The sequence below is a fragment of the Colobus angolensis genome, unplaced genomic scaffold (genome assembly GCF_000951035.1).
Source record: "Colobus angolensis palliatus isolate OR3802 unplaced genomic scaffold, Cang.pa_1.0 Scaffold211, whole genome shotgun sequence".
Classification (NCBI taxonomy): Eukaryota; Metazoa; Chordata; class Mammalia; order Primates; family Cercopithecidae; genus Colobus; species Colobus angolensis.
In genome coordinates, this window is record NW_012115278.1 from 2,291,157 (window position 1) to 2,314,725 (window position 23,569).

At 43.2% G+C, this 23,569-nt stretch overlaps 1 protein-coding gene across 3 annotated transcripts in view; it reads right to left on the bottom strand.

Moving 5' to 3' along the window:
* GABRB3 (gamma-aminobutyric acid (GABA) A receptor, beta 3) overlaps window positions 1-23,569 on the bottom strand; it is a 227,818-nt gene that overhangs the window by 10,770 nt on the left and 193,479 nt on the right. For 2 of the 3 annotated variants that reach the window (XM_011942873.1, XM_011942874.1), the window contains 2 exons: window positions 10,544-10,696; window positions 3,880-4,124 (listed from right to left, as the gene is read on the bottom strand). In XM_011942873.1, the coding sequence (XP_011798263.1) occupies window positions 3,880-4,124; window positions 10,544-10,696 (398 nt within the window). Of the gene's footprint in view, window positions 1-1,744; window positions 1,751-3,879; window positions 4,125-10,543; window positions 10,697-23,569 lie in introns of all 3 variants that reach the window. The other variant, XM_011942872.1, reaches the window with a different exon arrangement.

Below are 23,569 nucleotides of genomic sequence, written 5' to 3' on the forward strand. Positions count from 1 at the left end.
ATGGAATACTATGCAGCCATAAAAAGAAGATCGCATCCTCTGCAACAACATGGACGGAGCCGGAGGACATTATCCTAAGGTAACTAACACAGGAACAGAAACACAAACACTGCACACTCTCACTTACAAGTGGGAGCTAAACACCGAGTATGCATGGACGAAAAGAAGGAAAACAGCAGACACCAGGGCCCACTTGAGTGTGAAGGGTGAGAGGAGGAAGAGGATCAAAAAAATACCTTTTGGGCACTATGCTCATTACCTGGGTGAGGAAATAATCTGTACACCAAACCCTGTGACATGTACTTTAGCCATATAACAAACCTGCACATGTACCCTTGAAGCTAAAATAATAGTTAAAAAAAGAAACAAAGGACTATGTAAGCTGTTAGGTTGTGTATATAGTACCACTTCTGTTTCACATAAAATTGGATTCTTTTCTCGTGTTCCTTTCATTCATCCACATTACTTGATATAAACTTTTTGGGAGGTACATTTCTATTTAAAAATTATCACTAAAGACTTACATGTGCTCAGGAACAATTTTTTAATGCTTATCTTTAGGAGCATCAAATATGCACTTAGAATTAGCATACACATAATCATATGTCGACTTCAAACCTTAAGTACGATCTATAATTACAGATTCTTAAACATATGAATACATAAAGGCCTTACTAAGATTGCTGAGAAAACACAGAAACAGATTTTTGAAAAACCAAACAATAAACATGGACTCATGAATCAACTAAAAATTTCTTCTGCATTTAATTTATAATATACTTTTTCTATATCCTACAAATTTTCTCTACGGATGCTAGAGTTTTTTTGTCTTTTTGTTTTTATCTTAGATTTTAAGCCTCGTACCCAGAAAGGTATTTCTGCAGCACCACAATCTGACTGTTTTAAACAGTCTCATTTAGAAGAAAAAAAAATTATAATCTGTTTAAATTAAGAGGAAATTTGGAAAGACAGCATTCATTGTATGTGTATGTGTGGATACGCGTGCCTCTGTGATAGAAACAATAATGATGTGATGAATTCTAGTTTCCTTGGAAACAGCATGACCAAAGCGTATTGTGTGTTCCTACTAGGATATGGACCTATTTGGAAATATAACAATATGATACTAAGTATATTTTCCACCAAGAAATTCAAGATAGTTTTGCCTGTGAAAAACCTCGTTTTATTCACAGATCCTCAGTTTTCTGACTAACTCTATTTATGCTGTGCTGAAAGGAAGGAGCCATTTACATTCACTTAACGTGCTTCCACGGGTTCATGAATGTTCGTGGGCCTCGTATGGGCACAGACCGTCCTCCAAGGAGCTACTGTGTTCGCTGGGAGGTGTGGACACATAAAGGCATGGAGGGCACAGGATAGAGCACGAAAACCTCCACAGGCTAGAGAAGTAAGTATGTGATACAGTTTGGATCTGTATCCCTGCCCGAATCTCATGTTGAACTGTAATCCCCAGTAGTGGAGGTGGGGCCTGGTGGGAGGTGTATTAGGCCATTCTCCCATTGCTATAAAGAAATACCTGAGACTGAGCTCGGTATGGTGGCTCACACCTGTAATCCAAGCACTTTGGGAGGCCAAGGCAGGTGGATCATCTGAGGTCAGGAGTTCAAGACCAGCCTGGCCAACATGGAGAAACCCCGTCTCTACTAAAAATACAAAATCAGCTGGGCGTGGTGTTACATGCCTGTAATTTCAGCTACTCAGGAGGCTGAGGCAGGAGAATCACTTGAACCTGGGAGGCGGAAGCTGCAGTGAGTCAAGATTGCGCCACTGCACTCCAGCCTGGGCGACAAGAGCGAAACTCCATCTCAAAAAAAAAAAAAAGAAAAAAGGAAATACCAGAGACTGGGTAATTTATAAAAAAGAGGCAAGAGGTTTAATTGGCTTACAGTTCTGCAAGCTGTACAGGAAGCATGGTGCTGGCACCTCTCGGCTTCCAGGGAAGCCCCAGGAAACTTATCATGGTGGAAGGTAAGGGGGAAGCAGACACATCTCACGAGGACAGCACCAAGCGGGGTGGGACTGTGGTATTAAACCTTTTGTGAGAAACCGCCCTCATGGTCCAGTCATCTCCCACCAGGCCCCACCTCCAACAATGTGACACAGTTTCCTCATGAGTTGTTTAGCACCATCCCTTTGGTGCTGTCTATGATAGTGAGTGACTTCTCATGAGATGATCTGGCTGTTTAAAAGTAGGCGACACCTTCCCCTCCTCCTTGTTCCTACTTTTGCCATGGAACGTGCTTGCAGCTCCCGCTTTGACTTCCGCCATGATCGTGAGCTTCCTGAAACCACCTCAGAAACCGAGCAGACATTATTGCCACACTTCCTGTAAAACCTGCAGAACCGTGAACCAATTAAACCTGTGTTCTTTGTAAATTTGCCACTCTCAGGTATTCCTTTATAGCAACCCCAGAATGGCCTAACAGTACGTTTAACAAGAAGAATTTTTTTAAAATGTGGGAAGAAACCCAATATGTAAACAGGTAGAAATAATGTCCTTGAGGACCTGAGGGGATAGAAGAGGTGGAAGGATACATTTTAAAAATTATATTGGAACTATAATATGCTTTCATTCAAATGTTGTTTATAACCACAATAATATACTGCTTTTATATAAGCCAAAATGACATCTAACGATCAAGCGGCTTTGTGGTTGGAAGGATGTAAGAGCATTGCTGAGTTGAGCTGGGCTGGAGGAGGGTGTATGAGGGCTTTAGAAAGTCCACGGACTTCCTAAAACAAAGTGCCTAGGTCTGCCCAACCCTGGCTTTTTGCAGAACACAACTGGGAGGGGCCAGGGCCATGGCAGATCTATGAGAGCTTCCAGAGAGAGCACTGCCCGCCTTGTTCATTCCTTTAGAACTTTGCTTTTTCCCTAGAGGACTGTGGCCAGTGGGCAGGTGGACAAGAGACTGTATGCCTACTCCAGTGCAAAGCATGGCAGCATGCTGGATCATCAGACTGATAATTTTACAACTAAAGGAATATTGAAACATTTTGGAAAAATGCTTCTACAGATCAAATTCACACACTCCACCCCAGCGTTTCATTCATTCCAGACCCACAGGTTTTGTTCTCTTTGTAGGAAACTACAGATGATTTTGGCTTCTCCAGCATCAACACTAATGTCGGTTTTATAGGAAACCTGGTAACTTGCACGAGGAAATATTTCAGATTATGATCATCAAGTCTGCCCAAGTCCTACTCAAAGCTCATGCAAGTATATTTAAAAACCATTGCGCCCTGTTACTTACTTCTGTAAGTGGAGAATTCAGAAAGGGCAAGGGAGTCTTTCACTGCCAGCTCCATGTTGACCCTCTCCCTTGTGTTCAACACCAGGCCAGAGATTAACCAGCCCCAGTCCAAATGCCCTCACCCAAATTCAAGAATGAGCTCCACTTCTCAATAGGCTGTCCATCCAGATAGTTGCTGTTTTAAGGGGCTTATTGCTGAGAGGAAGAAGGCCTAGGTCTGCGCCCTGAGGGTAGACTGGAATAATGGAAGTGACTGTTGGGGAATGCATTACCTGGGGCACAAAGCAACTGGACCAGGGTCAATGTGCATGGAAACGCCAGAAGTCAAGTTTGTTGGCCAGGCCCATGGTTCTTTTTGCGTAAGCCTACATCCACTGGTTTCAGTCAACTCTGGCCAGTCCTAGCTAGATGGCCAGAACTCCACTGGACTGGTCTGAATATAAAACAGCTGGGTGCCATGTCATAAGGACTATATCACATGTACAAGAAGGGTGTGTGGCCTGACATACGCTATTGGGGAAAAAACGGGGAAAGATCATGCAAGTAGATGCAGTAGCTGCTGAGCTGCAGGGCCCGGGGGGGGTCAAGGCGGGGGAGAGCCTACCCGGTTGCTTTCGCTCTTTGAACGGCCATTCTTCGCCTTGGCTGTCTTTTCTGCAAGCTTCTTCTGCCTTTGAGGGCCTCTTCCAAAGAAGATGTAGTTGACAAAGGCGTACTCCAGAAGAGCCAGGAACACAAAGACGAAGCAGCCCATAAGGTACATGTCGATGGCTTTGACGTAGGGGATTTTGGGCAAGGTCTCCCGAAGGTGGGTGTTGATGGTTGTCATTGTCAGCACAGTTGTGATCCCTAGAAAAGAAACAAAGTGGTGAGAGGCTGCAGCTTTGCCACACTGGTCTTCACTTTTCACTGTTCTTTTGTGTCTTCCCTGTTTGACTTTAAGTAGTCGGAGAGAACGGGTCGAATACTGCGGGGTGACTGGAATGCAACAGGGCATACATCGCGTCATCGGGGCCACGCGTCGCCGCTCGGAACAGCGAGCTGACATCTGTACTCTGGGGAAGTGAAGCTGTGCAGGGCATCTCCCTCCCCCGCCCAACCCCTGCCCACGACACCTTGCTATCACACAGGATGGAATTTTCAGAGTAGAAGAAGAGATATGCAGAGCAGAAAAAAAGAGTGTGGTTTTTATGAATGCTAGTAAAAATAAAAATAAACCCAGAATTTAGCATACATGATGAGAAACCTCCAGGAAAAAAGAATGAATTTGAGGGGTCCGTGGCTACAGAGGCAAGGCTGTGAGCGAGAGCTCAGTGAGACAGCCTGTGAGAAGAAAATAATTCCTACTACAATGCTGATTGGAAGCGAGAGGAATGAGGCAATGATTTTTAAAATTATTAGCCATGAGATCCAGCCCTGAGCTCAAAGGGAAAGAAATAGCTGAGCTATTCTTCTGAGGGAAGATGATCTCACAGAGCAACTTCCCTCCTCAACTAAGAAAGCATCTGTACATAAGCTGCTTAGGAAATGGTTGCTGAAGTTGAGGGTTACTGATTTCACTCATCTTATAGAATCCCACCATACTCCGGGGCAACTCATCAGATCCTTTTTTCAAAAGTCGTTAGGTTGAATTCTTTACATAGTATTGTATGAATGATCTCACTGTTTCCCAAACAGAGCTCAATTTAGTCTAGAACCATGTAAGGACCATATTTTGCAATTCTCCCTCCCATAGCAATAGACAAGATTCCACGCTGAATCATCGGAGGCCACAGACACCGGGAGGCAAGTGAGTGACGTGCTCAGAGCTTGCTGAGTTAAGCTGAGCTGCGCTTACAGGAAGGGCACGGGTCACTCCCATGTGGTAGGGTGGGATGGTAGTACTGCAGCTCACGCGCTGTCTTGGAGACTGTATTTTTGAAATATTAATACGTCTCAAGGATGCAAGACAGCTTTGAGGGCTGAGCTCTTTTCTACCCATGCAACTGATGCCACTGAATGTGAAGATGTGGCTTTCAGGACCCAATAAAGTGAACAGGTTTCTCTGCATTGCTTTGTCAGGCTTTCCTCAAAAATGAGACTTTAAAAGGAGACAGTCTAACCATAATCCTTCATCCTCAGTCACCCAAAACCTAAATGACATCACTGAGGCCGAGAGGTAGTGCCAGCCCTACAGTTCAGCACTGTCAGGATATGCACTCTGGGATGCAGCCCAGGTCATTCTGCGCATGGCCCCAGCCCAGCCCTCCAGGGCAGGGTTTGAATTTACTAAGCATTCCAATTTCATCCCCCTCTGATCTCCCATCCTATCCTAGGAGGCAGCATCTCAAGGCCCACAGGGAGGAACTCGAGACTGCAGAGCTCAGCTGGCCTGGGAATGAGCTGGAGAGCAGGCTAGATAGCCCAGTCTTCCATCTCCAACAAAAGCGCTCCCTCCATTGAGCTCTGAACTGCTACCAAAAGCTAAGAAGAGAACTGAAGAGTTGAGGAACTCTTTTTACATAGAGCTGCAAACCATGGTTGCTGATGGAATGTACGGAAATCCAAGATGTCAGAGTATTTTAAGATTCTCTTTTGACATCACATTCATGTGCACCTGGGGACTTTTTAAAATTGAAAATGGCCATGGGATAATTACTGTTTACAAATAAATGTGAAAACGCCGTGCAAATGCTGCAAAATGAGGCATTCTCACCATTATTCAAAAAGTTTGTAATGTTCTTGCCACTACCGTGTTTCCCCCTTCAACGTGGATTTGGGAAGACTGAGCACTTTGCTTTAGTCATGGCTTTGCCTCCCCTGCTGGCTATTTTGAATGGACATGTATGACACAGGCCTCAGCAGATGTCCCAGACAATGGGCTGAAAGCACACAGGAACAGGTGCAGCCAGCACATCCCACAGGTACTCAGCCTGGTAAAAGAGCCCCAGAGGGACCTGGGCTAGGACCCCGGACCCAGGCCCACCAGCGCAGGCTCAGGAATCCCTGACAGTAGGATTTGCAGTGAGTGCCCGGGTCTTTCTAGTTTGGACCCACACGCCACGTGAGTTCTTAGCTTAAGAGGCCAATGCGTTTACTAACTCCTTCTGTCGCTTTACCTCCTATGTAGGACACCGTGGATGGTGGTGTACTGTGGTGGCCCACAGCCTGTAAAGGGGAGCCACACGGCCCAGACCCAAAGCCCTGCTCTGCCTCTATGGGTCTGTAGCCATCATTTGGAGCTGCTGGAAATCTGATGGCAGTGCCTGAAAAGCTCTGATGTGCCAACAAATAGTAACTGGCACTGTTAACACTAATAACAAATAATCATATGAGTATCATCATTACAGAAAAATCATTCTTCGGTAGCCTCTGGGTTTCCTGGCCTTGCCTTGACCTTCTGTTCTCTAAGGGGAAATCATCCAGCTGCAGTACAGAAAATGGCTGGGTGGTGGCTTTCGTGTTGTTTTGTACATTCACCAGGCTTTTCAGTCTTTCTATAAATTGCCAGCCTCAATTTATTTGTCATTTAGACTATGTATGAAATATTGTATTTGAAAGTTGTATTTATAAAAATGAGTATGAAATAAAATATAATTTCTTTGCATTGTTTAATCACAATATTTTGTTTCTCCTCCTCATGATAAAAATAATCTGGCCTAAATTTTATCAGTATACATTTTTACCTTTAGAAGTACCAGTACTTTTGCAGATTGAGCATCCCTCACCTAAAAATCCAAAATCTGAAATGTTCCAAAATCTGGCCCGTTTTGAGTGCCTGCATGGTGCTCAAAGGAAATGCTAATTGGAGCATTTCAGATTTTGAATTTTTGGATTAGAGATGCTCAAACTAAGTATAATGCAGATACTCCAAAATTAGAAAAAAATCTGATTTTCAAAACACTTCTGGTACCAGGCATTTTGGATAAGGGACACCACCCAGTATTCACCAAGGGTTTTGAGGGAGGCCATCTAAATGACAACTTCCCACTTTAAAGTCTGGTGGTCGTTAACGCAAACAGTTCAACGTATCTGATGGTCAGACCCTGCGCAGCAGAAGCATATCATACTGAGGCCCACAGAGCAGCCAAGGAGCACGGCTATCGGAAGAGCCAGCGGAACAGGCCCTGAGTCCCTCCCACATTGCGTCCAGGTCCAACAGTGCCCAGAGCCCAAGGGTGAGCCCTCCACAGAGGCCTCTGCTGAGCCCTGCCCACCCTGTCTGTGCAGAGGCTGCACCTGTATCATGCATTTAGAAGCAACGCGTACTGATCACAGTGCAGCCCCTTAGGATGGATGCAAAAAGCCCTGTGAGCATTTCAAAGCTGTGCTACAAGACGAGGTGCTTGGGAAGGGGTGGCAGGAAGGGGGATTTCTCCAATGAAAGCTCTCCAAACTATAGCTGTATCCTATGGAGCTCAGTAGCATCTTAACAGTTATGAGGGATTCCTCAATAATAAGAGTTCATAATAACGTTTGGTTAGCTTTTTTCTTTTCTTAAAAAAAATCCATGGCTTTTATAACATAGTAGACCAAATAACTCTTTACTGCAGTTTTATTGACACTTTAGGAATTACATGTAGTAGTTAAGGGAGAAGGTCTGGAAGTTAGACTAACTGGATTGAAATCTTTCTTCTGAAACTTGGAAATTACATGACTTCGGACCAGCTACTGAGCTTCTCTGCATCTCATTTTCGTGCTCTGTAAAACTGGAGCGATAATCCTCCGTACCCTGCTGTGAATCTTCTCCAGGACAGATGACTACGTGAATGGCCTTAGCAGAGAAAGTGGCGCCCAACTATGTGGTACTTTTCAGCCTTTATTATCCTGGCTGTGGTACTGATGATGATGATGACGTCACTCAGTGCTCCTGACACTGCGTCATAATTGTCTGAATTCGCCAACTGACGTTTCCCAGTGACTGCAGATCTGGACTCAAGTCTTGTATTGGCAGGAGGGACAGAGGGGACGCATGTGTAGGTGTCATACTCTGAGAGCTTGATCTGTCGGGTTCTTGTCTGGCCAGACCCACAGCCCTAAGATCACAGCTGCCCTCTTGACCTCGGAGTCACCCTAACTCTAATGAATATCCCCTTCACTCTGGCTCTCATGCCTGCCTCCCAGAGCACAAGTGTCAATCCTCCAATGTTGAAGCCTCAGCAACCCTAGCCAGCCCATGCCTTCATCCCAGCAAAGCCACAGAGGCCCGATTGGTTTATATTAAAAACGTCATGTCATGAAGAAAAAGTGTGGAATCTACTTTTATATACCTTAATGAAACTGGGTTAAATGGAACTCACTTCCGGGGTACTAACGGTTTAACACCGTAGAAAGCAACACTTTACAGTTAGGGAGAGACAGAATCTGTGATGGCTAAGAAATTCAGATATGCAAGTTTTCAGTACACCCCACCCCTTGTGATGTCAGATAATCATGGCTCCTTAGTACTCATATTTCACTAATTATCGCAGTGGCTGGCAAATTCTCTGCAGCAGATTCACGGCAAAGCAGTGAAATGTCAGTTTCAGCTCGGTCTCCACTTTCATAGGCCTTTTCTAGGCTTGTGGAGGGGTCCCAGCAACTTTGTATTTGTATATTTCATATTATTTTTCTTAAAAGGGGGTGCTTGAAATTGTATAAGCTAACAGTTCTGTATAATTTAGATCTGCCCCTACAAATGTATTGTATCTCTGAATTTTCCAAGTGAAAAGAGAAAAGAGTTTAACAAAGAGTAATCTAGTAAAATATATATATATATATTTAAAGTAAAAGCTACATAAAGATTGACATTACTGGGGAAGATCTGCAGGCTGTACAAAAGTCCTGGAGACTTTTTTTTTTTTTAAAGAGAACTGTGTTTATGATACCTATTAGAAATACATAACAATTAAAATAGCACTTTCAGTTTTTTGCAGCTTTACTCTTCATAGAGTGGTTTTTTAATCTACTTAACACCCTTAGGAAGAGCTACCTGATTTTCTCAAGTCATAGTTGTGTGTTATTTCCTGGGAAATAAATCTAATCTTGATTACAACTATGCAAGTCACATGTTTGTCATGCATATACAAACATGTACTTACATTATATTAGAAAAGAAAACATGTTATTCAACTTAAAGTCCTGGGAAAAGTTGGTAAACAGAAAAAGGGCTGGGTGTGGTGGCTCACGCCTATAATCCTAGTACTCTGGGAGGCCGAGGTGGGCAGATGGCTTGAGACCAAGAGTTCAAGACCAGTCTGGGAAACATGGCGAAACTCCTATCTCTACAAAAAATTTAAAAATTAGCCAAGTGTGGTGGTGTGTGTCTGTTGTCCCCCATATCCAGGAGGTAGAGTTGAGAGGATCACTTGAGTTCAGGAGGTTGAGGCTGCAGTGAGCCGTAATCATAATTGTGCCACTGCACTCCAGCTTGGGTGACAGAGTGAGACCCTGTCTCAAAAAAAGAGAAAAGAACAGGAAAGAAGGGATAACTGGAACCCTGAATTCTTATGTTTTTTGTAAGGCACTTTGCCAGATAATGCGTTGATAATTCTTTTCCATCAATTTTTATAAGTACTATTGACTTTCACTTTCAGGAAATAAATTCAACCCTACCCAAAGGGATGGAGAGAAGATTGCCCAACAGCTCTGTACTTATGCAAATGTATTTAAATAATTATTTTGTCTATGCAGTTTCATATTAATCAGCTGAGTAGAGAAGAATGTTTCTGAAAATATAAGCTATCCCTTAATAACCAAAATGCTAAAAATAATATTGGAACCTATAATACATATGGTACATCAGCTAATAATCCAGTTGTCAAATAACCAATGGTCAGAAAAGATCACCAGAGCCTTTGGGAATCACTCAGAATTGAATTCTACATTTTAGTGCTCATTACATTGTGTAATTCCAATTCTATGCTGTAATATTTGACTATTTTTCTGACTTATAAAAGAAGAATGCACAATTAATCAAGTCTTCTTTCTGGGCCATGGAATAATTTTGAACAGGAGATGTTAATCCTTGCTTTAAAATTAGTGTCAAAACTAGTTTTATCATGCAAATATTCTGCAAGCATATTTTCCCTTTCATGGGCATGAAAATTCACATTTGAGCCTTATAATTAAATTAACACATCAAGGGAATCGTGCGTGAAATTAGTGTTTCAAGATGAAAAGTGACTACACGGGCAACGCTTGTGTCACGATGTCAAAAAATGGTAGTTGAACTACAGCCTTTGAACTATCTGAATACTGTAATGATACGGTTACTTTACATTTAAATATTACTTAAAAATAGCACATACCGAGGGCGACCCTCGCAGCAGATGCATCATAATTGATCCAGAAGGACACCCATGACAGAATCGTTATCAGTATAGAGGGCATGTACGTCTGAAGAATGAAGTATCCAATGTTCCTCTTCAACCGAAAGCTCAGTGACAGTCGAGGATAGGCACCTATGGGAAACAGACAAGGATATTACACCAGAGAAACGACACGGCAGACTAAAGAGTTTGCTTTGACTTCCATAGGTCAACAACATGCAATGGAAAAGTCTGTGAATGAAGGGGTGGTCCACCACCAAGCAGTTTGCTTCTGTCTGCTAGCAGTATTTATAGAAGAATCAGGAGGGGGGTGCTTTTCGGTCCATTTATACGACAGTGATGAGGATGCTCTTCTGAGGCTACACCTGGAAAAACTTAGAGGTTTTTAGCTTAGAATCCAGAATAATGCCAAATACCTTGTTTATTCTTTAATGGATGACTATCCCCTTCTTCCTTGTAGAAAGGGGAGATGTGGCTCAAGGCTTTACTGGGCAAGAAAGGCTTTGACCAGTTGTCCTTTCGGCCCACCTGGAGTTCAGCCCTAAACACAGATGTTAGAGGCATGGTCCCTAGAGTGACTGGGTTAGCTCAGGGGCACCCTAACAACAAGAGAGACAGAGAAGCAAGTCCAGTCCCGGAGAAAGCAGCGGTGCACACTGAGGGCTTCTACTTCGGCCACAGAAGAGGCATTAACGAGAGCTCGAAGGAACACCTGTCTGCTTTCTTGTCCACGAGTCCCAGTATTAATTCTCGGATGTGAACATTCCACTCAACACACTTTGGAATCCTACCACCACCACCAGGACAGAGTGAGAAAATATCCTGCCACATTCAACACTGTATTTGCCTTTTCTCTCTCATTTCGTTTTTCTTTCTTTTTGTTTTTTTGAGATGGAGTCTCGCTCTGTCGCCCTGGCTGGACTGCAGTGGCATGATCTCAGCTCACTACAACCTCCACCTCCCTGGTTCAAGTGATTCTCCCACCTCAGCCTCCCAAGTAGCTGGGACTACAGGTGCCCGCCATCATGCCCAGCTAGTTTTTTTGTTTGTTTGTTTTTGGTATTTTTAGTAGAGACAGGGTTTCACCATATTGGCCAGGCTGGTATTGAACTCCTGACCTTGTGATCCGCCCGCCTCGGCCTCTCAAAGTTCTGGGATTATAGGCACGAGCCACTGCACCTGGCCTATTTAGTTTTTCTTAGAGCAAGGCAAGTGTGGCCTTTGTTTCCCCCCCGTTTGTTTCAACAGGCCACTTTCTCAGTTCCAATCCTCCCGCTCCTTGTTTTCTGGATTCTGACGGAGCTGCCTGAGAGCCCGCCAGTGAGAACCGAATGACCCTCTCTAATCAGCTCCTCCGACTGCTCCCCGACACTGGCAGGTGACTTCTTTCTGAAGCTGCCCACACCCTAAACTCCAAGAGGCCTCACCTTTCCTGATCTCCTCCTACTCCAAGCCTGGCAGGCTCCTATTCTCCTCCTGCCCCTAAATATATGCATTCTTCAGACTTTATTCCACGTCCCTTTCTGTGTCTGTCCCTAGATTCTTCTCTTTGGCAGTCTGATTCACTCATATGATTATTACCATTATGCAGGAGATGAACGATTTTATCTCCAGGCCTCCTACCTTTAGCATCAACCACATTTGCAGCCAGGATTATATAAAAGAGAAAAGAAATCACCAAACATACCCAGCTCTTCAAGGCTGACAGTCTCGGAAATTTCCTCCAGTCTTTGCGTGTGTCTGTGTAGAATTTCTCATATACAGCTCTGATCAAATGCATATATTCCATGTCATCATAGCATAAAATTTTTTAGAGTTGCTACAAATTATTTGTCAACACAATTTTCGGTTCTTCCTAATGATCCATCAAATATCGACACAAGGACTCTATAATAAATTTCTGAATGCTGTAGATTTAGGTGTTTTCAATTTTTATAAAACTATAAATAGTACTCTTAAGGATATATTTGTGCAGAGCCATTTTTCTACATTGAGACTTATTTCTTGAGGATGAATATGCCAAAGGAGGGATTGGTAGGCCAAGGTTTAAAGCTTTTGATAAATATTGTCAAATTACTTTGCAAATGTATCACACCAAGGTATGCCGCCGCCACTATCAGCAGATTAATAAAAGTGCCTAGCGCACCTTGCAAATAGGACAATATCATACATTATCTCTTACAAATAGGTTTTGCTAACTCCCTTGGGAAAACCTTGTCCTTTCAACGACTTTTTAAAAAATTGAATAGTTCCTAAATGTTTGCTTGTTCTCTGTATTTAATCTTATAAATTATCTGATGACTCATTTATTTTTCTCATTTCTCTTTCCTCTGATGGTTTTTACCTTTTCATTGAAACACTTTGTATGCTAATCCTTGCTTGTATTCTCTGCAAGCATTTTCCCAGTTGTCAGTTTGTAAAGCTTGTAACAGCTTTGAGTGGAGGACATACAGATCCCTAACTTTTTGTATGCAATTACATCTATCCATTTCACTTTTTCCCCTGTGATTGTTAAAACTTGCGTTTAGCCTTAGGTAAGTTCACAATACAGATTTACCTGCAAATCTATTTTGAGGGGTGGCAATTATTTCAGCGTTTGACATGAGGTGAAAACGTACATGGATTTTGGTTCCACAAACAGCAAACCGGTTTCTCCAACACCATCAGTAGAATGAGGCTTCCCTTCATAATACATTTCACACAGTTCGTTGTTCTTAGACTCCGTTTCTTGTAAATGTGGATCATGGGCCTGAGGCACCATGCACAGGGGCCAGAGCCTCCTTGCGGGCCTCGGCCTCCCAGTTCTGGGCCTTGTGCAACTTGGGCACATTCAGGAAACGATGCTCACTGTCATGCCACACTCAAAACCTTCTACGGCTCATTACTTCCCACAAACATCAAAACACCCATCCAGGAATTTCAGTTTCTCCATCTTTCCCCAATTTAACTTCAGTTTTATTTTCCACCATGTTTCTGCTTTAGGCATCACATTTTTTTAGTCAAAGAGGTTCTCACTGCCTCAAAATATTCGTCTCTATTTCTTGCCTCTGCTGACTCACATCCCGGTTTTGAAGACATGTCTTTCCTTAGCCATACCTCAAGGTCTTGGTCAAAGCCCCATCTTCCATGAATCCTTTCTTTTTCCTCCTTCCAAATGTAAGTAATCACCCTCTTGAATTTTTTTCTCATTATTCATATTATTATAATTATAAACACTTACCAAGGTAAGATCTTCCTTAATAAGTCATAGAGTCCCCAGGGCAGAATTTGTGAGGTAATTTTTTTTATATACTACAATGCCTAGGTAAATGTCAAAACCATCATAGGTTCTGAATAAATACTTCCGAATGCTGAATGAATGAAAATAGGAGTATTTAGTTTCTCTATGTGAATCTTTAGTTGAGCTTAATACACAAAATGCTCAACATCGTTACTGAATTGTAGCTTGAAATCCCATGGCAACTGCAGTATCTTTACTGAAGTAACTTCAATACTGGCTCTTAATTTGCAATTTCATGGCAACCTCAGACCTTTCTTAGCACTTATTTGCTTCTCTTTGCTTCAAGTACATCTTGCTATAATCCACCACACATGGAACAGTCTCTGCATCAGTCAGGACATGTTGGCTTATGCTACAGTAAAAATAGCCCCCCAAATCTCTGTAGTTTGTAACGAACATTTTTCTTATAAAAAATATATCCAGTTAGCTCCCTCTGTTTGCAACACTGTTGGCCTCTGTGGTAGAAGGGCTGTACACACTTCCCGTCATATTTCTGTGGCCAGAGCAAGTCTCATCGCCAACTGTTATGTCAGGAGAATGGGAAAGTTTAATCCTCCCCCAGAGAAGAGCAGCAAATATTTTTGAATGATAATGCAATTTAGTATATCCTCCAACTTTCCATTTGCCAAGTCAACTTTCTTAAACATTTTCCAAAGTACATCTTCAGGGAAACTGTGGGCAGTAGAAACCAATACTGACACCCATGCAATGCCATGACTGTACAGTCAAACAAACACTTGGAAGATCATTAGGGACCTTGAGGAAGAGAATACGAAACTGATTTCAAAAACACATTCATCTCTGGAAATTCACCAAGATACTCACTGACACAGAATTTGGAATTAAGAAAATATACCATTTTCTTTTGTATTTGTTTAGCAAATACATTCTACTTGTTAAAAGTAAAATGCCTTTGGGAGGCTGAGGTGGGTGAATCCCAAAGTCAGGAGATCGAGACCATCCTGGCCAACATGGTGAAATCCCGTCTCTACTAATAATATAAAAATTAGCCGGGTGTGGTGGCATATGCCTGTAATCCCAGCTACTCAGGAAGCTGAGGCAAGAGATTGCTTGAACCTGGGAGGTGGAAGTTGCAGTGAGCCGAGATAGAGCTACTGCACTCCAGCTTGGCGACAGAGTGAGACTCCATTTCAAAAAAAAAAAAAAAAGGAAAATGTCATTTCCAATTAGCAAAATGTTTAGGTATTCAGCATATGCCCCACACATCCTAGTCTCTGAAGTGGAAACTGAGTGGGGCAAACAGCGAAGATGAATAAAAGCCCAGTTCACCCTCCCAACTAACAGTTGGGAGCTCCTGACCCATGTCAGACAGATTCATTCAGAACCGGCCTCCATAAAGCTGTGGCATGCACTATCCTGGAGGTATAAAAATACGCTAGGGCACATGACTTAGTGATTTAGGAGAGGTTTCACGGTGTAGGCGCCTCTAGTGTATGAGACACTCATGGGTGAACAGGACTCCTTCAGGCAGGGAGGAAGGAGAGCTTTCAAGGTAATGGACCCAGCAGAGCCGTTCAAGATGCCATGAGACAGTGACCTCAGAAGGTTAGTCAACCTGATAATTATCTGACGTAGTAGATCTATTCTGCTAGGCAAAGGCTTTTCCCATTTGATGTGCATCTTAAAGAGTCCATAAAAGTATTTTTGTAGCTCCAGTAGACAAAGTCCTTACACTGGCAGGATGGAATGCCATGAAATATGCTGTATCTATGTAGAAAACTCCCAAGTGACCACAGCTAGTGGCTAATATTTTAAAGTTGAGAAGTAATGAGTCAGCTGCACTAAGACATCCCCTTTAAAACGAAACGGAAGCTTGAATTTACAACTGAAATGCGCTGAAGCCCTAATGTCTGTGTGCCAATGCAGATGTGGTCAGGTCCCCAGGCAGACGCTGAGCCAACAGATAGAGGCACAGTCCCTGGGCACAAGTGCATTGTTCCAACGCAGGGATTCCTTGGCAAAACTACCTAGTGAAGATGCTGATCCCAGCCCTTTCTCCCCATATGCAGTTACCGTTATGCCAAAAACACGGCTCTGGATCTCTAATCCAGCCTGAATTTATATTATTCTCTAGGCATTAATGTTTTTGAAGAACTCATTAAAAATGCGGACACAGAGGGTCACGCCAGCTTTATGGAGTGCTAAGAGCCACTCAAATGCATCTGTGAACTAATAAGCTGGTATTTTAGCAACTGCAGCAGAGTTCACTTATCACATGTTCCTCTTCCCAGCAAGGCCGCCATGGTGGGGCACTCCCACAGCAGCCTGGGAAGCTTTGTGAGCTCTCACTGAGAGGCTTTCTGGGCCCATTATCATGCTATACGATTCATTTATTATCTAGATGCAGCCTAAAATTAAAAATAGTCTTTCTAATTCTTACTCCCATTACTAGTCACCTTATTATATGTTGAAAAAATCCATTAAGAAAAGGAAATATATGAAATAGAAAAGAGAAAGAAGAAAAATGGGATTGGGGTTTTAAAAAAAAAGTGTTTCAAATATTGTCTCAACCAGGCAATGAGTCCTTTCTAATCCTCCACAGAAAAACCAGCATTGAGCCATATAACAGTGCAGCAAAGAACAGGGGTGTCTGTTTGAACAATCCAGCCTCACCGTTATTTGGGATACTCGTTTTTGAGAAGGTTACTGTCCTCTCTTTCCTTGTGTGTAAAATCAAGGCAAGAATACCTTAAGTGGCAAAAAATTAAATTACACTTCATAAAAATTAAAAACAGTTATGTTCCAAAGCGTACCATCAAGACAACCTACAGAATGGGAGAAAATATTTGCAAATCATGTATCTGATAAGGAACTTATATCCAAAATACATAAAGAATGTGGCTGGGTGGGTGGCTCATGCCTGCAATCTCAGCATTTTGGGAGGCCACGGCAGGAGGATTGCTTGAACCCAGGAGTTCAAGACCAGCCTGGGCAACATGGTAAGAACTCCATCTTTACAAAAAAAAAAAGTACAAAAATTAGCTGGGCATGGTGGCACACGCCTGTAGTCCCAGTTAATTAGGAGGCTGAGATGAGAGGATCGCTTGAGCCCAGGAGACTGAGGCTGTAGTGAGCCAAGATTGTGCCACTGTACTCCAGCCTGGGTGACAGACTAGGACCCTGTCTCGAAGAAAAGAATGCTTACAAAAAAGACAAATAACTGAATTTGTTTAATTGGGAAGAGGCTTTGAATAGATATTTTTCCAAAGATAGAGAAACAGCCAAAAAAGCACAAGAAAAGATGGTCACAGCATCATTAGTCATTAGGGAAATGCATGTCAAGACCACAGTGAGATACCATACCATACCCTCTAGGATGGCCACAATAAAAAAGACAGAAAATAACTAGTGTTTGTGAGGATATGGAGAAATAATTGGAACCCTCCTATACTTCCAGTAGGAATATTATCAGGCCACCACTTTAGAAAATAGTCTGACAGTTCCTCAAAAGGATGTTACCCTATATGACCCAGGAATTTCACTCCTAAGTATATGAGTTAATTTCCTAAAAGAAATGACAACATATATATACACTAAAACTTATAACTGAATGTTCACAGCAGACTTATAGCTAGTAGCCCAAAGGGGAAACAAGCCAAATGTGCATAAGCTGATGAACGGATAAAGAAATTGCAGTATATTTCTTCAGCAATAACACGGAATGAAGTACTGACTCATGCCACAACATGGATGAACCTTGAAAACGTCATGCTAAGTGAAAGGCCAGACATGCAAGACCACACAAATGATTCCGCTGATACGAAGCGGAAGAGACTGGAGAGACAAATCCGAAGAAACAGAAAGGTTCGTGGCTGTCCAGGGTTGGGAGAAAGGGGAAGAGACTGCTAGTGGACACGGGGCTTCTTTGTGGGGTGATAAAAATATTCTAAAACTGGTTTTGGTCATGGTTGCACAACTCTGCAAATATACTAAACACCCCTGAATCTGCCTTTCAAATAGGTGAATTGTATGGTATGTGAATTGTATCTCAATAGATCCGTCACAAGGAAGAAAATGTTTACTACGTGTATTCTTACCGGCAATCAAACTCACATCAACCATGAAACACACTATCTGACCCAAAGTACGCACTCGAGAAACACAAGTTACTTCTTTCTTTTCTTTTTCTCCTACTTTGGTGCCTTCTCTGTTCGCGATTCTGTAATCGGGGCTTGCACCGTTGAGCACAGTTTTAAATTTTTGCTGGAGGTCTCAAAGGCAATTGCAAAGGACGAAGGTAGTTAAAAACGCTTTCTGCAAAAAGATTTAAGGCAATGAATTTCTGAAGAAATCTGTTTTCTGTAATGAGACATGTTTCATATGTCAGGAGCACTTGTAAAAAGTGATGTCACAGCAAAAAGAGCATACAGTTAAGCTCTGCTTTGGCCCTGGGAGTGAGCACGCTCTGGCCCAGCATTTTGGACTGAGAGACTAGGGATTGTAACTGGCTAGGAAGCACAGGCAAATTGTCTCTAAAGATGCCTATAACAAAAGTCAGTGGGGAAAAAAGAAACAGATTTTTTTCTCTGGAATTTAAGGTCAAATTAAATTACAAATAAAAGACAGATGGTAATTCTTCCTTTTAATGTTTCATCTATCCTTTCTGTACCTCTAGTAGATGGTATTTACAGACTGAATTGGCAAGAACTGGATCTCAGGCTTTAGTTAAGCAGACTAAAGCTTGGAGTTCACAAATGGACTCTTAAAGAGAAACCTTGAGTGCATGTATTAACAAACACTGTGACAGGTGGACTTTTAAAAAAATTTATAATTTGTCATGATCATTCATAAGAAAGTAAAGCAATATTTTGAAAACTGATTTTTGAAAAAAAAAGAGAATTCACATATCTTAACTGAAATGTCTCATCATTATTCATTTTGCATCCTTCTCTTTTTCTTCCAATCTTAGCCAAAGTATTTTGAAATAAAGTCAGAATACATCACTGTCCAAATGTACCACAGAAAAAAGGAAGAGAAAGACAGACATCACAAAATTAAAGAAGCATATTAAATCATCTGTTCTCCACATATCTTGCGAAAATCTCTATCTTTCCGTTCAAAGACAACTCTGAAGTTACGGGTCAATTTCAGATTTGGCAAAAACTGTATATCCCAAATTTTGCTGGTGAGCACAACACATTTTCAAGACCAGCACAAAAGCTGAAGTTCCCATCTGTTGATCAGTGTGTTCACAGCGATATTTGAGGAGCTCTTTGATTTTCAGCTGAATATGTTTGTTGAAATAAATTTAATTCAGTATTTCATTTAACCTGATCCCGTATCTGTCTGTTATGCAAGCGCTTGGCTCACGTTTTCACAGCTTGTAACTGTTACAGAAAAAGGCTCAAATATCCTGACTGAGCTTTATAGTGCTTTCTTCAACAACCGAGTATTCGAATAAATGTTTCCTCTTTATCATGTTTTCAGAAAATTACAGAATTTCCTGAAATGAAGTTTTAAAAAAGGTTTCCTACATTTTCTTTTTTTTCATGCTCATGTATTAGTAGCCCAAACTAAGTAAGAATTACATATTGAAACAACTGGACACTTTTCTGAAAAAAATAAAGAGGGGTGAAAAACAAACCATGGTGTTAGGGTATTATAGAATACACTGAAAATGACTGGAAAAAATGGACAAAATTTAAATAAATCTGCTTGAAGATTTATTTAAATCTGGAGAGATTTAAATGGAGAGATAACAAGCCAGTAAAAAATCTGTATCAAGATGTGGGAGAGAAAGAAAACAGAGAGAAGAGCCCCACGTTTCAGGTACCTGCAGTTTCCATCAGGGAAAGATGAGAAGCGAATTAGAACATCCAAGACTCAGGGCACTAAGGGGGCAGACACTGGACACAGAGGCCATCAGGAAGGGGCCGCATTAAACCTCCTACAGCTTGGGTTGGTTATTCTTACACAAAGAGTTTTGCTCAAGATGTAAAGATAAACCAGACGGACTCATGCGTGCTCAAAGACTGAGCCTGAACTCAGAATTACTCATACCCCAGAAAGTAGATGAAGCTTATCCTAGATTGCTAATGCCTCCAGCTGTCTACTAGAAGCAAGCACAGATCCTCTCTAAAAGATACACCAAAAGAGCATTGCCAGCATGAAGCTTGAGGAGAAAATGAAAAGCAACATACGGAAAGAAACGAGCAAGATAGACAAGATATGATGACAAGATCAGATATGTGTGTAATTGGGGTTCTAGAAGAAGAGAGAATGGGGCAGAGGCAGCCCTGCTCCAAACCCTCAGACGGACATCAAACCAGAGACTCAAGAAGGTCCATAAACTCCAAGAATGGCCAGGTACAGAGGCTCGCAACTGCAATCCCAGCACTTTGGAAGGCTGAGGTGGGCAGATCACTTGAGGTCAGGAGTTCGAGACCAGCCTGGCCAACATGGTGAAACCCCGTCTCTACGAAAAATACAAAATTTAGCCAGGCGTGGTGGCACATGCTTGCAATTCCAGTTACTAGGGAGGCTGAGGCAGGAGAATCGCTTGAACCCAGGAGGTGGAGTTTGCCGTGAGTGGAGATCATGCCACTGCACTCCAGCCTGAGTGACAGAGTGAGATTTTGTCTGAAAAAAACAAACAGAAACACAACACAAAACAAAACAAACAAAAAACTCCAAGAATAATAATCACAGAAAAAGCTGCAACTTGGTACATCATAATAATGCCCATGAAAACCAAAGGCAAAGAGAAAAATCACAAAGTCATCTGCGGGGGGAGAAAACCAAGTTACAGTCATGCCCCTCATAATGGCCTATAGGTCAATGGACGGGGTCCCTTAAGATTACAGGGGAGCTGAAAACTTCCTACTGCCTAGTGACATCATAGTCTGGTCCTAAGGAACTTTCAGAGTGTTTGTTCTTTTCTAGTTACCCCCCAGCTTTTTTTGGGGAGACAGCATCTTGCAGGCTGGAGTGCAGTGGTACAATCAGAGCTCACTGCAGCCTCAAACTCCTGGGTTCAAGCAGTCCTCCCACTTCAGCCTCCTGAATAGCTGGGACCACAGATGCTGCCACCATGGCCTGACTAATCTTTTATTATTTATTTATTTATTGATTTATTTATATTTTTTTGAGACAGAGTCTCGCTGTGTCGCTCAAGCTGGAGTACAGTGGCACGATCTTGGCTCACTGCAACCTCCGCCTCCTGGGTTCACGCCATTCTCCTGCCTCAGCCTCCTGGGTAGCTGGGACTACAGGTGCCCGCCACCACGCCTGGCTAATTTTGTGTATTTTTAGTAGAGACGGGGTTTCACCATGTCAGCCAGGATGGTCTCAATCTCCTGATCTCGTGATCTACCCACCTCGGCCTCCCAAAGTGCTGGCATTACAGGCGTGAGCCGCTGTGCCCGGCCTAATCTTCTATTTTTTATAGAGGTGAGGCCTCACTGTGTTTCACAGGCTGGGCAGGAGCCCCTGGCCTCAGGTGACCCTCCTGCCTTGGCCTCCCAAAGCGTTGGGATCACCGGTGCGAGCCACTGTGCCCAGCCTCTAATCTCTTTTTCTGGGAATACTATGTCAGGCTAGAAAGTCCTTCAATCCTGTTTACTCGTCGCATTCTTATTAACGGAGAATACTTGTGGAAAGGAAAATGAATCAGGATCATATTTAATATTAAAATATTTTTAGAACATTGCAACTTAGGCCATTTCTTCATGCGTAGGTGAGTTAGAATAATTTTGAAGTGCAAGCTTTTGTAAGTTGGGAGGTTTTGCAACTGACTGATGCGGACCCCTTGGGCTACACCCAGTAAATGCAGGACTCAGTACGCGCTGGGAGGAAGATGCAATCCTGCATTCTGATGGCCCCATGGGTCTGTGAGTAGTTAGGTATTCTGCCACACACCTGCAGTGTCTGTTTTCTGCAGACATTTTTAGGATATGTTCTAACACATACAGGCTGAAAAGAAAGACAGGGACTGCACCTGGAGAACGGTGGTTCTAAGTGCTTTCAAGTTAGTGGATTCAGGAAGTCATTCTAAGTGGCTGTGGTCCCCCTTGGAAGCAGGACACCCTCTGCAAACACCTCACCCAGCTTTCTAATGAGGCTGCACGAAAATGCAGTAAGAAATTCTCATGGCAGCACCCTCATGGCCATCTCTGCAACTTGTTAGGCAAAGGCTGCATGGCAGGAACACTCCACAGTGAGTATACCAGCCTCTGTTCTGAGCAGACCTTCAGGAACACTCCACAGTGAGTATACCAGCCTCTGTTCTGAGCAGACCTTCAGCTCACACCACCCAGGGCATGGAACACTTTGAAACCCAGTTTTAGAAGGAATACACCATTTGTTTCAATGCCTCACAGGCCAGCATTCTTGGTTGTGGACACTATTTCTTAATGATAAGCCCATGTTCCTGCTGGCTCTCATTCCTCCCTGAGGTCAACCTCTCAGTGCGTCTTCCCCGGAGAATGCAGGGACATCTGCAAGGCCTCCTGAGGCAGAGGATAAAGTGGCGCTGCATTAAAAAAACGACCTGATTGGTGTCTTAAAAATTCAGGCTTTTACATCGACTTATCGTGGACTTTGGCTCCTAGGGGCTGGGGTGGAGAGGAAACGCTGGTGACGGCCTTGACTGATCAATACTTACTCACTGACAACTGCCACACACCCAGGACACACTGGGCATTACTCAAGATGAGGGTGGGGAGCCGATGAACCACACATGACTGATACGGGTTCCTCCTCAGGCAGGTGTGCCCTTGCAGACGCAGGTGCCGTGAGCTGTGAGCAGAGCTGGAAGGTGGTCAGTACTGCCCTGTGGAGATGCACCCCAGCCACTTAACCCAGCCTGGGGGGCTCTGTGGGGCCAAGCAGGTTGAAAAGGCTTCCCAGAGGAAGTGGCATCAGATGAAGCCTAAGAATGAGTCGGAGCTAGCCACACGAAGGCGAAGCTGGTGGCCATGGGTCAGGAGCACTCAAGCCACTCACTGGCTTCGTGGCTGCCATCAAAGGACTGGGATCAATTTTTATGCACTCTTTGTTCAAGCTACATGGACAGCTCTGCCTTCATTTAGCATTTTCAACCCAGAGTTTGTGGTCTCTGTAATGCTTTACATTTTACAAAGCACTTTCATTTATTGTATCAATGACAAGGCACAGCATTCAGTAAGCACAGTCAGCACTGCACACTGCAAAATACACATTCAGTGAAACTTGTGCAAGAATAGACTGAGGAGCAGAAGACGCCGTCTCAATCTTTGGGCAGTTGATATAAAGATGACATGGAAACCCAGGCTAAGGCCTCATCATAAGGTAACGTCAGGAGAAGATGACCATGTCTAGTAGGGCAAGGCGGACCGGAGGTGGCGCAAGTTCCCGGACCACCGAGGCTGGCTGCTAACCCCAGTGGAACGCAGGCGGCTTACTCTTGGGAGGAGAACAGCACCTACCTCCTCTGGTCATCCTCTTTCCTTCCTCTTCCTTCCTGCCTCCAAGGTCATCAATGACCTGTTGTCTGCCCCAGGATGGGAGATTCTTATGTTATCAAACATTGATTGGTGAAATTCATCCTCAGTCTTTTCAATAACCAGTCCCAGAGAGCATCTTCTTCTCAGGTGAGCCTTCCTCCCCAGCAAAGCCTATCACTCTCCTCAGATACAGAGAGCAGAGGGGTGTGTGATGTGTGAAGGATGACAACACTCCTTCGGATGATCCTGTGCCGTGAGTCTGTCGCGGCATATTCTCTCACT